At 37.6% G+C, this 12,292-nt stretch overlaps 3 protein-coding genes across 3 annotated transcripts; 2 read left to right on the top strand and 1 right to left on the bottom strand.

Moving 5' to 3' along the window:
- Positions 1–650: 650 nt before the first annotated feature.
- On the top strand, positions 651–4,461 carry LOC114529024 (profilin-like). The gene is made up of 3 exons (XM_028550750.1): positions 651–796; positions 2,766–2,935; positions 3,828–4,461. Exons 2-3 carry the CDS (start codon positions 2,795–2,797, stop codon positions 4,107–4,109), a joined length of 423 nt encoding a protein of 140 aa, XP_028406551.1. The 5' UTR covers positions 651–796; positions 2,766–2,794; the 3' UTR covers positions 4,110–4,461.
- A 338-nt stretch (positions 4,462–4,799) lies between these two features.
- On the bottom strand, positions 4,800–9,870 carry LOC114529023 (factor VIII intron 22 protein-like). The gene is made up of 15 exons (XM_028550749.1): positions 9,716–9,870; positions 9,505–9,551; positions 8,827–8,899; positions 8,609–8,664; positions 8,277–8,380; positions 8,038–8,106; positions 7,789–7,851; positions 7,591–7,648; positions 7,303–7,362; positions 6,992–7,039; positions 6,596–6,660; positions 6,198–6,279; positions 5,773–5,819; positions 5,602–5,657; positions 4,800–5,397 (listed from the first exon to the last, which is right to left on the bottom strand). Exons 1-15 carry the CDS (start codon positions 9,772–9,774, stop codon positions 5,334–5,336), a joined length of 951 nt encoding a protein of 316 aa, XP_028406550.1. The 5' UTR covers positions 9,775–9,870; the 3' UTR covers positions 4,800–5,333.
- Positions 9,871–10,692: 822 nt separating this feature from the next.
- Positions 10,693–12,274, top strand: LOC114529129 (tubulin alpha-1A chain-like). The gene is made up of 2 exons (XM_028550876.1): positions 10,693–10,828; positions 11,047–12,274. Exons 1-2 carry the CDS (start codon positions 10,708–10,710, stop codon positions 12,174–12,176), a joined length of 1,251 nt encoding a protein of 416 aa, XP_028406677.1. The 5' UTR covers positions 10,693–10,707; the 3' UTR covers positions 12,177–12,274.
- The last annotated feature ends 18 nt before the right edge of the window (positions 12,275–12,292 follow it).

Here is a 12,292-nt window from a genome sequence, read left to right as displayed (position 1 = left end):
TATTTCCCTTTGGAGTATCTCGTTGTTGTTGATTTTCACTGTTGAAAAGTTCTCCTGTTTATTAAATTAAACAAAATGCGGCTGACGGAACCACTTCAGTTTATTGACCAAACAATAGATGACGCAATCTGATTTAATTTAATTGGAATTTTGTGAAATTATTACTGCCACGCGCTCTTATAGGAAAATAATTTGAAATTTTCCCAAATCCCGACCACTTCCCTGTTTGATATTCCTCTTTTTGAGTCTTAAATTGAAACTAAAATACGTAAAAGCTTGTATATTTCATCGCTCTTTCCGTCAATTACGTAGGCGGAAATGGTTACGAAATTCCGTTTTGTACCAACACGCCTATTACGCATGCGCTACTTAGAAATCACGTGACGTATGCATAAAATTATCTGGTTTTCTATCGGGGAGGGGTAAGTGCACGATGTATACCATGCTTAAAAGATCGCTGTTCTTTTGCAATTTTCTTCGCTAAACCTCGACAAAAAGATTACATAGAAATCTTAATACTTTTTCCGGGTTTTTTAGTTTAAAATTTTTTGTTAAAAGAAAAACAGCTCCGGTATTCATTGTGGCTTAGGCACCCCACCCCGGGTGGTTTTGACGTGTCCTTAAAAAGCATGGATAGGCGTTGGTTGGCAATTTGAAGCGTTTCCTTTTCCTGGCAAGCTGGCATCATAACCACTGATTCAGTCAAGTTTTCGGCTGTAATTCGCATTGTCTTACCCGTGTGAAGTGTCAACGTAGCGCTTCTATTCCTCGCGGATTCACAATAATCTTCACAAAGGTACGTAGCGATTTCAGGCTTTATTTGCGGCTGAAATTTCGGCAAGCATGTTTTGTAACGCGAGTGCGTTTCGCCACCGGGTAGAAGTTCTTGTCTGACTCGAACATGACAGAATTTGTCTTGCTAAAACAGGGCACAGTGATTTAGAGCGTAGCTCCTCGACTGTCGATGTATTATATTAAAGCAGAAGGGCTAAACTGTGCGAGATTATGCTTCTGTTAAACTAGGAATCGCTTCGTTGTGTGACTGGTATGGCAATGTCTGTAGGAATTTATATAATAGGCGATATTTCTGCTTCCTGGGTCGACGTTTTATGCTTTCCAGCAGTTATCTATATCAATTTGTATTGGCAGTTTTGGTTTGCCTTTCATTTTGGCAGGCGGACATTGTCTAGCAACACGACAATTGAATCGTTTGGGAAGTTTTTGAAAAGTGATAATTCAAAAAGTCCGAAGTACAGTACTTTTCTATCGTGTGCTGCCAGCTGTATGCTTCGGTTCACGCGAATCCGATGCGAAATATCAGTTTGCTTTCATTTACAAGCGTTTCCTGTCGTTGTTTCAAGCGAAACCCTTCGAAATATGGCAGATTTACGGGCTTAAAGCAGGAAGATTTATGTGCGGGGTACGAAGTAATAAAGTTGAGAAATTTTGATAGCTTTCGGCTGCCCATCGCAAACTATTGCTAGGCTTCACCAACAGGTTGTTGGATGCTTAAAACTTGCCGGTCCCACCTTTTTCCTGTTAGTCAAGGGCAGACTTTCACCGCCTATTCGGCCAAATCTACTAGCAAAATGCAAAATGCTTTTATATCGCGACGTTTTCGTGTCAAATGGTTCATTGCCGTGGCTTAATTTTTATAGAACAATGGCCGCACGAAATCTGTGTGCAGAGTGAATTTAATGCTTCACGCGCTCTCTCAAACTACCAAACAGACTCTTTTTACCAAGACCTCTTACACGCCTGCTCTGTTAATATTTCTGCTGTCGTTTTGTAAGATGATACGCTCTGCTTCGTTCGTCTTGTACGATGCTAAAACTTTGTCGAAAGTCGATAATTCCTGAGACAAAGCACCAATCTCTTCGAGAAACAACGGGGGGAACTCAAGGAAGTGCTTGTCGCAGAATTAAATATCGATACAAAGACACTGCAGCAGCGATATTTCAGTACTGTGTATTTACCGAACAATAACTTTTGAGGTTTTAATAGTTTGTACATGTGGGATATCAAGTTGTTTGTAAGTGTACAAAATTTCACACTAATCCTGGCCTGTATTAATAATATTGACTTAATTGGGGAGGCATTATTAATTGGTAACGCGTACTTGCGGATAAGGTGTGTAATTTCCCTAATTAATAGAACATTTTTAAAACGAGTGTTGGCCAGTTTATTGGCCATGAGCCGATTTTTCTACTTGGAAAGCAAACTTCAGAACATCTACCACTGTATGATTTTACTGGTCAGTTAAATGGGTGCAGGTCTTGGTGCTTGTCTTGGGATGATATTAAGAGGAATTTTTGTTGGTAACCTCTAAATGTGAAATAAGCTTCCTGTTGAAATATTTTGCATGATTACTATTGTCTCCAACTGTATTTCAAGAATGTTGCAAAATGCGCTGCTGCCTTTGTTCAAATGCTTGACTTGGACACACAGTTTAAGATTAGATGTAATAATGAGTTAGCATCAGGTCTTTTGCATTCCATGGAAGGGCTGGTCTTAATGGTATTTACAAAGTCATAATGTTGAAGACAACATTAGTTTCCTTATTCTGCTGGTGCAATTTGCCGTGGCATTGTCTTTGATTAACAATGGGTAAAAGATTTTGTCTGTGTTCAAAGTCATTTTCACTTCCTCAAAATGCAAACAGAAGCATGCAAGAGATCACTGGCATGATACTCGTTTTTTTAATCATTTCACATGCCTCGCCTGACTACAAAAATGGCTGACACATGTGTGCATGACTTTTTTAGGATCTTTTTGCAATTCTTCAAGGAAGAAAATGAGTTGGGATAGCTACATCGATAACTTGATCGCCCAGACCAAAGATGGTGCTGGAGCAGCACATGCAGATAGGGCATGTATTATTGGCTTGGATGGAGGAGCAGCATGGACTACTGCAGGACACGCAAGTGCTTTAAAGGTTTGTAATAAACTATATGTAGTTAGCAAAATTGTTAGATAGTTGTAGTCGCTTTTATGCAACAGTTCTGCTCATACGAATGGGTAGTCTACTTTATTTAAAATTTTGAAAATGTAGTATTTTTCTTATTTTTCCGAACAACTCTGGCTAAACATTCTGTTCAGTGTTAAACATTCCGTTCCTGATATTTTAATGAAGTGATTTAATTATTTAAAATATAAACAAGTATTTGAACTCTCCCAAGAAAGAAAATTAATGAAAAATGCATTGGTTGGAATGACGTATGCATGTATATCTACATAAATTGTGCATTCCAAAGTATCTATTATCAAATTACTGTTAGTAATTTAAATAATCAAAAAAGGCACAAATCTTCTATGGTCTTTAATGTAAAAACAAAGCACCAATCTCTTCGAGAAACAACGGGGGGAACTCGAGGAAGTGCTTGTCGCAGAATTAAATATCGATACAAAGTCACTGCAGCAGCAAAGATATTTTGGTACTGTGTATTTACCAAACAATAACTTTTAATAGTTTGTGCATGTGAATATCAAGTTGCTTGAAAGTGTACAAAATTTCACACTAATCCTGGCCTGTATTAATAACATTGACTTAATTGGGGAGGCATTATTTATTAATAACACGTACTTGCGGATAAGGTGTGTAATTTCCCTAATTAATAGAACTTTTTTTAAAACGAGTGTTGGCCTGTTTATTGGCCATGAGCCAATTTGCCTACTTGGAAAGCAATTTAAATTATCAAACAAGGCACAAATCTTCAATGGTCTTTAATGTAACCTTCAAATGCTGGTAATTGTCTGTCCTAGTGTTGGTGTTATCACACCTTTGATCACATGCCTTAAAAATATCTATTTTGTTTCTTCATTATTAGCTTACAGGAAATGAAGGCCCCAACATTGCAAAATGCCTTAAGAGCAAGGATTTCACTGCATTCCAGGCGGGTGGCATCCATGCGGAAGGTGTAAAATACCAATTTTTAAGACAAGAGGATGACAAAATAGTTTTTGGAAAGAAGAAAGATCATGGCGCTATTACGATGCAAGCCAGCAAAACCGCCATTGTGATTGGCCATACCATTGAGGGCTGTCAACAGGGAAACACAAATAAAGGAGTTGCAGTTATCGCTGAATACTTAGAAGGCTTGGGAATGTGATGGAAGACATTTTGAACAATAGTATTTGTTTACCGAATTTGATTCTTTCACACAGGATATTTGACAATTTGTAAATGATCCTGCATTGATGGATTGTTATGTTTTTTCTAGTATGATTTAACAAATGTATAAAATTGGACTTCATAAAATTTCTGCATAGTAACTTCTGCAAAGATGTATTTAGGCATCCGCTTACTGTTTTAGGTTTAAAATTCACCAGGACAAATTGGCTTTGTTGCGAGGGCTTTCTGTTCAAGACGCTCTGCAAATGTTTTAGACTAATGTTTTAAGAGAGCTTGATCAAAAACAGAGCCCTGTAATTTTGATAAATAAAAAACATCGTTTAAAATGTGTTTTTACATATTTAGAGCTTCGAAAGCTTCGAATGACCGTATGGAAAGCCTGGACTTGCCTCCCAAATGTAGCCTCGTTCCCAACTAATCAACTAAAACCATCGTTTGAAATCTGTCCCACTTCTAAGTTCTACAAGAGTGCTCGGAAAATTAAAAAGCGTTCTTGAAATACTTTTGAAGTTGTTTCAAAAATGACCACCTTTAAAGGTTTTATTTCGCTCATTTCCGCTTTTTGGTCCGAAAGAATGAAATGTCCGCCATCTTGGATTTTTTAGACACACATCTATCTTACTATACGTTCACTACACGTCTACAAGGCTAGAAAATCACTACAGGTTTTCAGAACTGGGCTTTTCATGGCAAAAACATAAACATTGACAACGTTCAGCAAGGAGGATGCTTTCCCATTCCTCTTGTTTGTGCAACAAATTATTACAAATACAATTAATAGTGTTGGAAGTTCCGGGTCTTTTCTAGCCACTCTTCGATATAAATACAAATTAAAAACCTGGATCATGCATTGTTATTAGCAGACAAATCTTGAAAAAAATTGCCGCCATACAGTGCTGTGATCAGATTAGTTAAATGAATCACTGACCTCTATATAATCCATTAAAAAACCCATGACATTTACTCAGTTCATATATATCAAATTCATTGATATCACTGTCATATTTTAAAAGCATTCAATCGCATTTCTCTCCCTTCCCGCAGGTTCGGGGAAGGGACAGTTTCACATTATTGACATTCCAGTCTAGGTCTTCGCGGGAAGAAGGACCTGGTTACAAAGATACATCTTGAAGTCCAATTGATAAACGTATGGTAGACACGTGATTTAGCAAAGAAGATTGAGTTATTCTCTTCGCTGATGTCAACTCGTCATTTGCACAACCAATTTATAGAGCAACTCTTTTTGAATTCCGTTGAGAAACGGCCTGTAAAAATTTAAGCAGAAAACTTACTTTTGCATATTGAAACATGTTGTTTGTTGCAGAAAATGCCATATTATAACATGGTAGATCTATTCAATAAAAAAGCAGTTGGCCTGCTGCAAGAGAACTCGGCTAGTCTCGAAAGTATAAAAACTATTCAAGCAGATGATGAGCTTGTAAAAATATGGAAACCAGACGAAATCTTACCAAAGATCTTTTTCAAGTTCTTGTAACGCTGTTCCGTCTTTAGCCTGGCATGACATCTGTTTGAAAAACAAGAGTCAATATATTTGGCACACGTGGTTACCAAAATTTTTTGCCAAGCCCAAGGTGTTCATTTGATAGGGAGACTTGAAGTCTTTAGGAACTCGTACTTACCACGACAGATTGCAACAAGAGGAAAAGATCTTCACTCAAATAATCGACTAAATTGAAGAAAAGATACATGGCCATTAAATCTAAAGTTAGTTCGGATGATGATATGATTGTTTCTGGTCGATCGAAGAAGGACTTAACAATGTCGTGCTGAACCCCACATAACAGTTTTTATCAAATTGACAACTATGTTGGTAAGATGAAGCACAAGTCCTGAGCCTTTTTACTTTTTAGCAGTCCATATAAAATCGTGACCAGTCGCATATTGCGATTTGTGGAGGACGTGTATATTTTAATCAAAGTACACTACAATTAGCATGCATGACTATGAGTCAATTAGTATGAGTCACGGACTGCAGTATAAAACTGGACACGAACAAGCCTAGGGCTACCTAGGTTTCACACTGGCTGGAAAGCGTCGATCGTACCCGATGAGCTGGTCCCGTTAGATTCCCACGCGTATTTCTCCAGCATCTGCGCATGTTCGGGACGAATTTTCTGCGGTGTCGGCTGTAAAAAGTAACGAATACTTAATTAATTTGTCAAATGAACACAAAAATTCACCGTTTTGGTTTCAAAAACGACTCGCTTTATTAATGATTAATATGCGTGCGCCATTCAGCATATCATTACATACATATATATATATATATATATATATATATATATAATATATAAAATATATATATATATATATAATATAATATATAATAATATATATATATAATATAATATATATATATATATATATATATATATATATATATATAAATATATATATATATATATATATATATATATATATATATCAGTGGTAAGGTTTTACCTGTAAAAGAAGAAGAATCAAGACAATAGTAACGTCACATTCGGCCAAAATATCGACGTACCCAGCTAAACAAAAATCACGGATACTTGTCAACTCCGTTTTTTGGCTGTAGTAACAGGGAGGGGGGAGTATATTATCAGAAAAAGCCCTTTTCAGGGAATAAGTTAACTAACTGCCCTATGACAATGTTACTGCAACAGCTACCAACTCCAAAGTCGAAACTATGAGAAGTTTCTTTGTCTATTTTGGCAACTGTTATACCACATTTTATGAGGAGTTAATACTTTGCTAAGCTGCTCTCTGGTTATTTTTGAACTGTATCTATGAATTATACAAAACTTGACAAACACTTAAATGTCCAAGGATATCTTGCATGCGGTACTACATTTAACTTACCATGCACTTCATCACTTCCCAAGGCACTGTCACTGGGGAGATTTCTGCCTATGTGAGCAATTACAATCATGAATAGCATTTTAGAAAACTGTGGGTTTGTAAAGCAATAAAATAATAGAAAAATACCAATTAAGGGATTTCTTTTCAGAGAAAAAGGATTCTTTTACCTTAGCCCCTTGTCAGTTGTCAATCAAGAACAGAAGAAAGAAAATGGTGATCCTTCACACCACTCTTCTCCCCCCCACAAAAAAGAATTGACCCCCCCCCACACACACAAACACATAAAGAACAATCACCACATTAGTAATCACCTCGCTCATGAATCAAATAAACCATCTCTGTCAGTAATGCCAAAGCTCCGTCATAATCACCTGGAGGAATTTGTTCACATATTAGATTATCAGTGGCATGCAGTCCTAATGCAGATTTGAGGTTCTCCTTTTAAAACAGATGTTTTCAAAACAACGTGTTGACATGTTTGTGATCTCGGTTTGGTGATCAACTCATTCAACTGCAATCAACAACTTGTTGATATTTGGAATTTCTTGTGGAAAAAAGATTATTTGAAATGGTTCTTTTACCATGAAATATTTACTAACCCATATTTAACTTGCATTTGACTGCTAGCCCCATTGAGTTCAAAGCAATCAATGGTGTCTATTTTTATACAAAAAATATACATGTGATAAACAGCGACAGTAATAAGAGCATACTGTATCGGACTCTGTGTGAAACTGAGCCCAGTTCGTTAATTTGCTTGCTGGATGGATGGACTTGTAAAATTACCAGTATAATACCTTATGTTGTAGCTCAGATGCTTGTTGAAAATACCCAACTGCCTCCGAGTAACGTTTCATTTCCTAAAAGGAAATTATGGCCATAGTCTAGGGCATGTTAATGTGACATTGAATTAACCTGATTACATCACAGCCTAAGCTCACATAAAAATTTACTTGTGCCAAAGCTTATGTATATAGGAAGCACCACTGACGTACACTGTAACTGTGTCTCAATTGTCAAGCATTAAGACACTTCCGTATACTTACACTAAGTGAATTTCCTAATTCCAGACATAAACAGGCAGCAAGATTAAGGTTGCTTTGGACACAGTGAAGCTATACGCATAAACGGTAAAAGTAATTTGAACGTTAATAAAAGTGCTGTGTTTTTGAAAAATTGTTGGCATGGAGTGCCCATGCTTCATACACTGCAGTGCTTTCCCTCTTCATTAGCTCTAACAGTGAAGTTTCCTATTATTTAATGAAACTTTCTTTGACCAAATTACCTTGATAGCCTGATTAAAGCAATGAATTGCTTCGGTCAAATGCTCTTCAAACATTGGACATTTGAGAAGAATAGATTCTTGTTCAGCATGTAGAAATAGCCTCGCTATTAGGAAGAAACGTTTTCGTACATTATTTTAATTATTCACTGGTCATACAACACAACAAAATCATGGGAATAACATATTGTCTGTCAAAAGGGTTGTCAAAAACAGACAATTTAAATGTTGAAATATTATTTGAAACATAAAGCTAATAATTAAACTATAGCCTGATTAGAAACTGTACCAATTCAATGGAAACCAGGAAATTAATGATCAAATGTAATCATCACCTGCTTGGGTCAGAGCTTCCACCTCTCCAGTTGGATTTGCAAGTGTGTTTTCACATCTAACAAATTCACAAATATTGTATTTGGTAAAAACTAGCTCAGTCAATATTAGACCATCTGCTAGGTTTACCTGCATTCACAAACAATTGACAAGATGCATATATTTATAATATATAGGATGGGAAACGTGTTCTTTACATAATATGATTTTGCTATCATACCTTGCTTTGGCCAGGCAACAGAATCCAGCATATTGTAAGCATTCTTGTTGTTGTAAAGTTTTTGAAAGATACTCTACAAGATGTTCAATAATGAATAAATCATTTAAATAGGTCAGTTATAGCGAGAAAATTTGTTGAAAGTGTAAGTGCAACTTTAAATCAGCAAATATGTACTTTCATTGATAGTATTAGTCAGATTTTAATAGATTGAGGAGTGGAATTTGTCAAAGATAACATGAGAATAGTAAAAAGATGGTGTGATGCACCCATTTATAGACCAGACTGCAGAGTATGGCAGTTTTCGACGAGATCTCGGGTGCAAAATAATGACAAACCCAAGTGCGGGTGCATGAAATAGGCTGAGGTGCGCACCCAAGTGCGGCCCAAGTGATTTTAGCTCAAAATTGGGCACACAATCACTGCCAAATATCATGTGCAAAATTTGCTTAGGTGCGTGAAAATATTTGTTGAAAAATATCTCAGGTGCGGTGCTGCCCAACTCTGCAGTCTGGTTTATAGACACGTCATACCATTTATTCACTATTCCAACACCGTCTTTAGCATTCCCATCTTCAGTCTAAATCTGCCTATTGTTAATTAATTGAACAAGTTTGGGTTCCTTAGATTGACATTTGCTTAATTCATCATGAGTTGGGTGTGTTAAAATATTTTTCTTACCAAACTGTTGACTGGCCTCTGCAACATTTGGTTTTCGTAGAAATCGTCTGTAAAGCAAAAAATGGTCCCTTTTTTATTGAAATTTAATACAATAATACATGTCATACAGTACAATGAATACATACAGATACAGTGAAAGGCTGAAAGCCTAAAAATTGCACTTTTTATATATTTATTTCTGTATAGCAATCAGAATAAATGAGCATATTACCTCTTCAATTTACTCCCTATAGCCTTATATTTTCCAATTACATCAAAATCTCTATCCATTTTTATATCCTCATCGATTGATCGTTATTTTATCTTGAAGTTTTAACTTGATCGAATAAACAATTTAGTGACAACTTATCAAAAATTTGGCCATATTTGTTTTTGGGGGATATCCGCTGGACGCCGGCTGCAGGCCCAGGAATGATGATGCGAGCAAAGGCAAAAAAATAACAAAAACGGGTGGCATTTTTAATAAAATTCTTGTAATTTTGCATGGTAAATTGCTAATTTTATTTCACAACTTGTTAAACACCACATATATTAAAAATAAATATGTATATTTTTACATAATATACGCGATGTACATGTCTACAAATTTTAAATATTAATATCTAGTTTTCATATCACGACACCCGACCGTTACTTTGTGGTGCTCACGTGAGGAGTTTTCTCAAATCTGATTGGAGTTTCCATGGCGATGAATAACAATACGCCATATTTCCTGACAAATAACTACTTCCCGCCCAAACAACTGACTTCACTTTGCAAACCGAGAAGTTGCCGTTACTTTGTAGCTGCTCGTTTTGTGTTTTATTTAAAAGTTTTAGAACTTTTCTCACTATTTTAGAAGATTTGTAGTTAAGAATGGTAAGTGGAAGACTTTTGCTATGTTTTTGCGACGTTTTTAAAGACATTTCGTCCAAATTTCACGAGTTATTTGGAGGGTGAATAACATCCGAAACTACCAGCCAATTTTTTTAAAACTGGAAATTGTCGTGAGGCTGGTATAAGGTGGTTTTAAACGCATTGGACCAGATTGGATGATATTTAAGAAGTCCTTTTTTAAAATTTACAATGTTTTTAGTAACAATGTTTCTTTGAAATATCTAGCGTGAGTGTATTTCTGTTCATGTCGGCCAAGCTGGTGTGCAAATTGGCAACGCTTGCTGGGAGTTGTACTGCTTGGAGCATGGCATACAGCCCGATGGACAAATGCCAAGCGACAAGACTATTGGCGGTGGAGATGACTCCTTCAACACCTTCTTCAGCGAGACTGGAGCTGGAAAGCACGTTCCCCGGGCGGTTTTTTTAGACTTGGAGCCAACTGTTGTCGGTAAGATTTGCATCATTTTAAATGCTTTTAGTTTTATGCTTCTTCGAGGTCCCATTTATCTTGTTGTTACACCGGACACGAAGAAAAAAGCATATAAAAATACAAGCATATTCAGATAATAGCTTTTATAGAATATTTTGTAAGTTGATGATGAGAAATTAACACCAAAATAAATGTAGCAGGGCGTAAAATTGACAAGTACCTTAATTTTTGTACAGATGAGGTCAGAACTGGAACATACAGACAACTGTTCCATCCTGAGCAACTGATTACCGGCAAAGAAGATGCTGCAAATAACTATGCTCGTGGCCACTACACCATTGGCAAAGAGATTGTCGACCTGGTCCTTGACCGTATCCGAAAACTGGCTGACCAGTGCACTGGCCTGCAAGGATTTCTAATCTTCCACTCTTTCGGTGGTGGGACAGGATCTGGGTTCGCCTCCCTGTTGATGGAGCGTCTCTCTGTCGATTACGGTAAGAAGTCCAAGTTGGAGTTTGCCATTTACCCTGCTCCTCAAATTTCGACTGCTGTCGTGGAGCCATACAACTCCATCCTGACCACCCACACAACATTGGAGCACTCCGACTGTTGTTTCATGGTTGATAACGAGGCCATCTATGACATCTGCCGTCGCAACCTGGACATCGAGCGACCAACCTACACCAACCTTAACCGTTTGATCGGCCAGATTGTGTCATCCATAACAGCTTCGCTTCGTTTCGACGGTGCTTTGAATGTCGATCTCACCGAGTTCCAAACCAACTTGGTGCCATATCCCCGTATCCACTTCCCATTGGCTACCTATGCACCCGTCATCTCTGCCGAGAAAGCCTACCACGAGCAGTTAAGTGTCGCAGAGATCACCAACGCCTGCTTTGAACCAGCTAACCAGATGGTGAAGTGCGATCCTCGGCATGGAAAGTACATGGCCTGTTGCCTGCTTTATCGTGGCGATGTGGTGCCTAAAGACGTCAACGCGGCAATTGCAACCATCAAGACCAAACGTACCATCCAGTTTGTTGACTGGTGCCCAACTGGTTTCAAAGTCGGCATCAACTACCAACCGCCGACTGTTGTACCTGGTGGTGATCTGGCGAAGGTCCAGCGCGCGGTCTGCATGTTGAGCAACACCACCGCTATCGCTGAGGCATGGGCTCGTCTCGACCACAAATTTGATCTGATGTACGCCAAGCGGGCGTTCGTCCACTGGTACGTTGGTGAAGGCATGGAAGAAGGCGAATTCTCGGAAGCTCGTGAAGATTTGGCCGCTTTGGAAAAGGATTATGAAGAAGTTGGTGTTGACAGCGTTGAGGCAGAAGGAGAGGAAGAAGGAGATGAATACTAAATTGACTCTCACTGCGTTTGTCTAACATGAATATTGCGTTGTAAGTTTTTGAAAAAATATATTTTGAAAAATAATATCTTTTTGGTTAAATTACTCGTCGAGGGGAGTTTCTTGCT

The sequence above is a fragment of the Dendronephthya gigantea genome, unplaced genomic scaffold, assembly GCF_004324835.1.
Source record: "Dendronephthya gigantea isolate DGI-Jeju-01 unplaced genomic scaffold, DenGig_1.0 000053F, whole genome shotgun sequence".
Lineage (NCBI taxonomy): Eukaryota > Metazoa > Cnidaria > Anthozoa > Malacalcyonacea > Nephtheidae > Dendronephthya > Dendronephthya gigantea.
The sequence above is the reverse complement of the archived record's forward strand: the minus strand, read 5'-3'. Positions and strand labels throughout refer to the sequence as shown.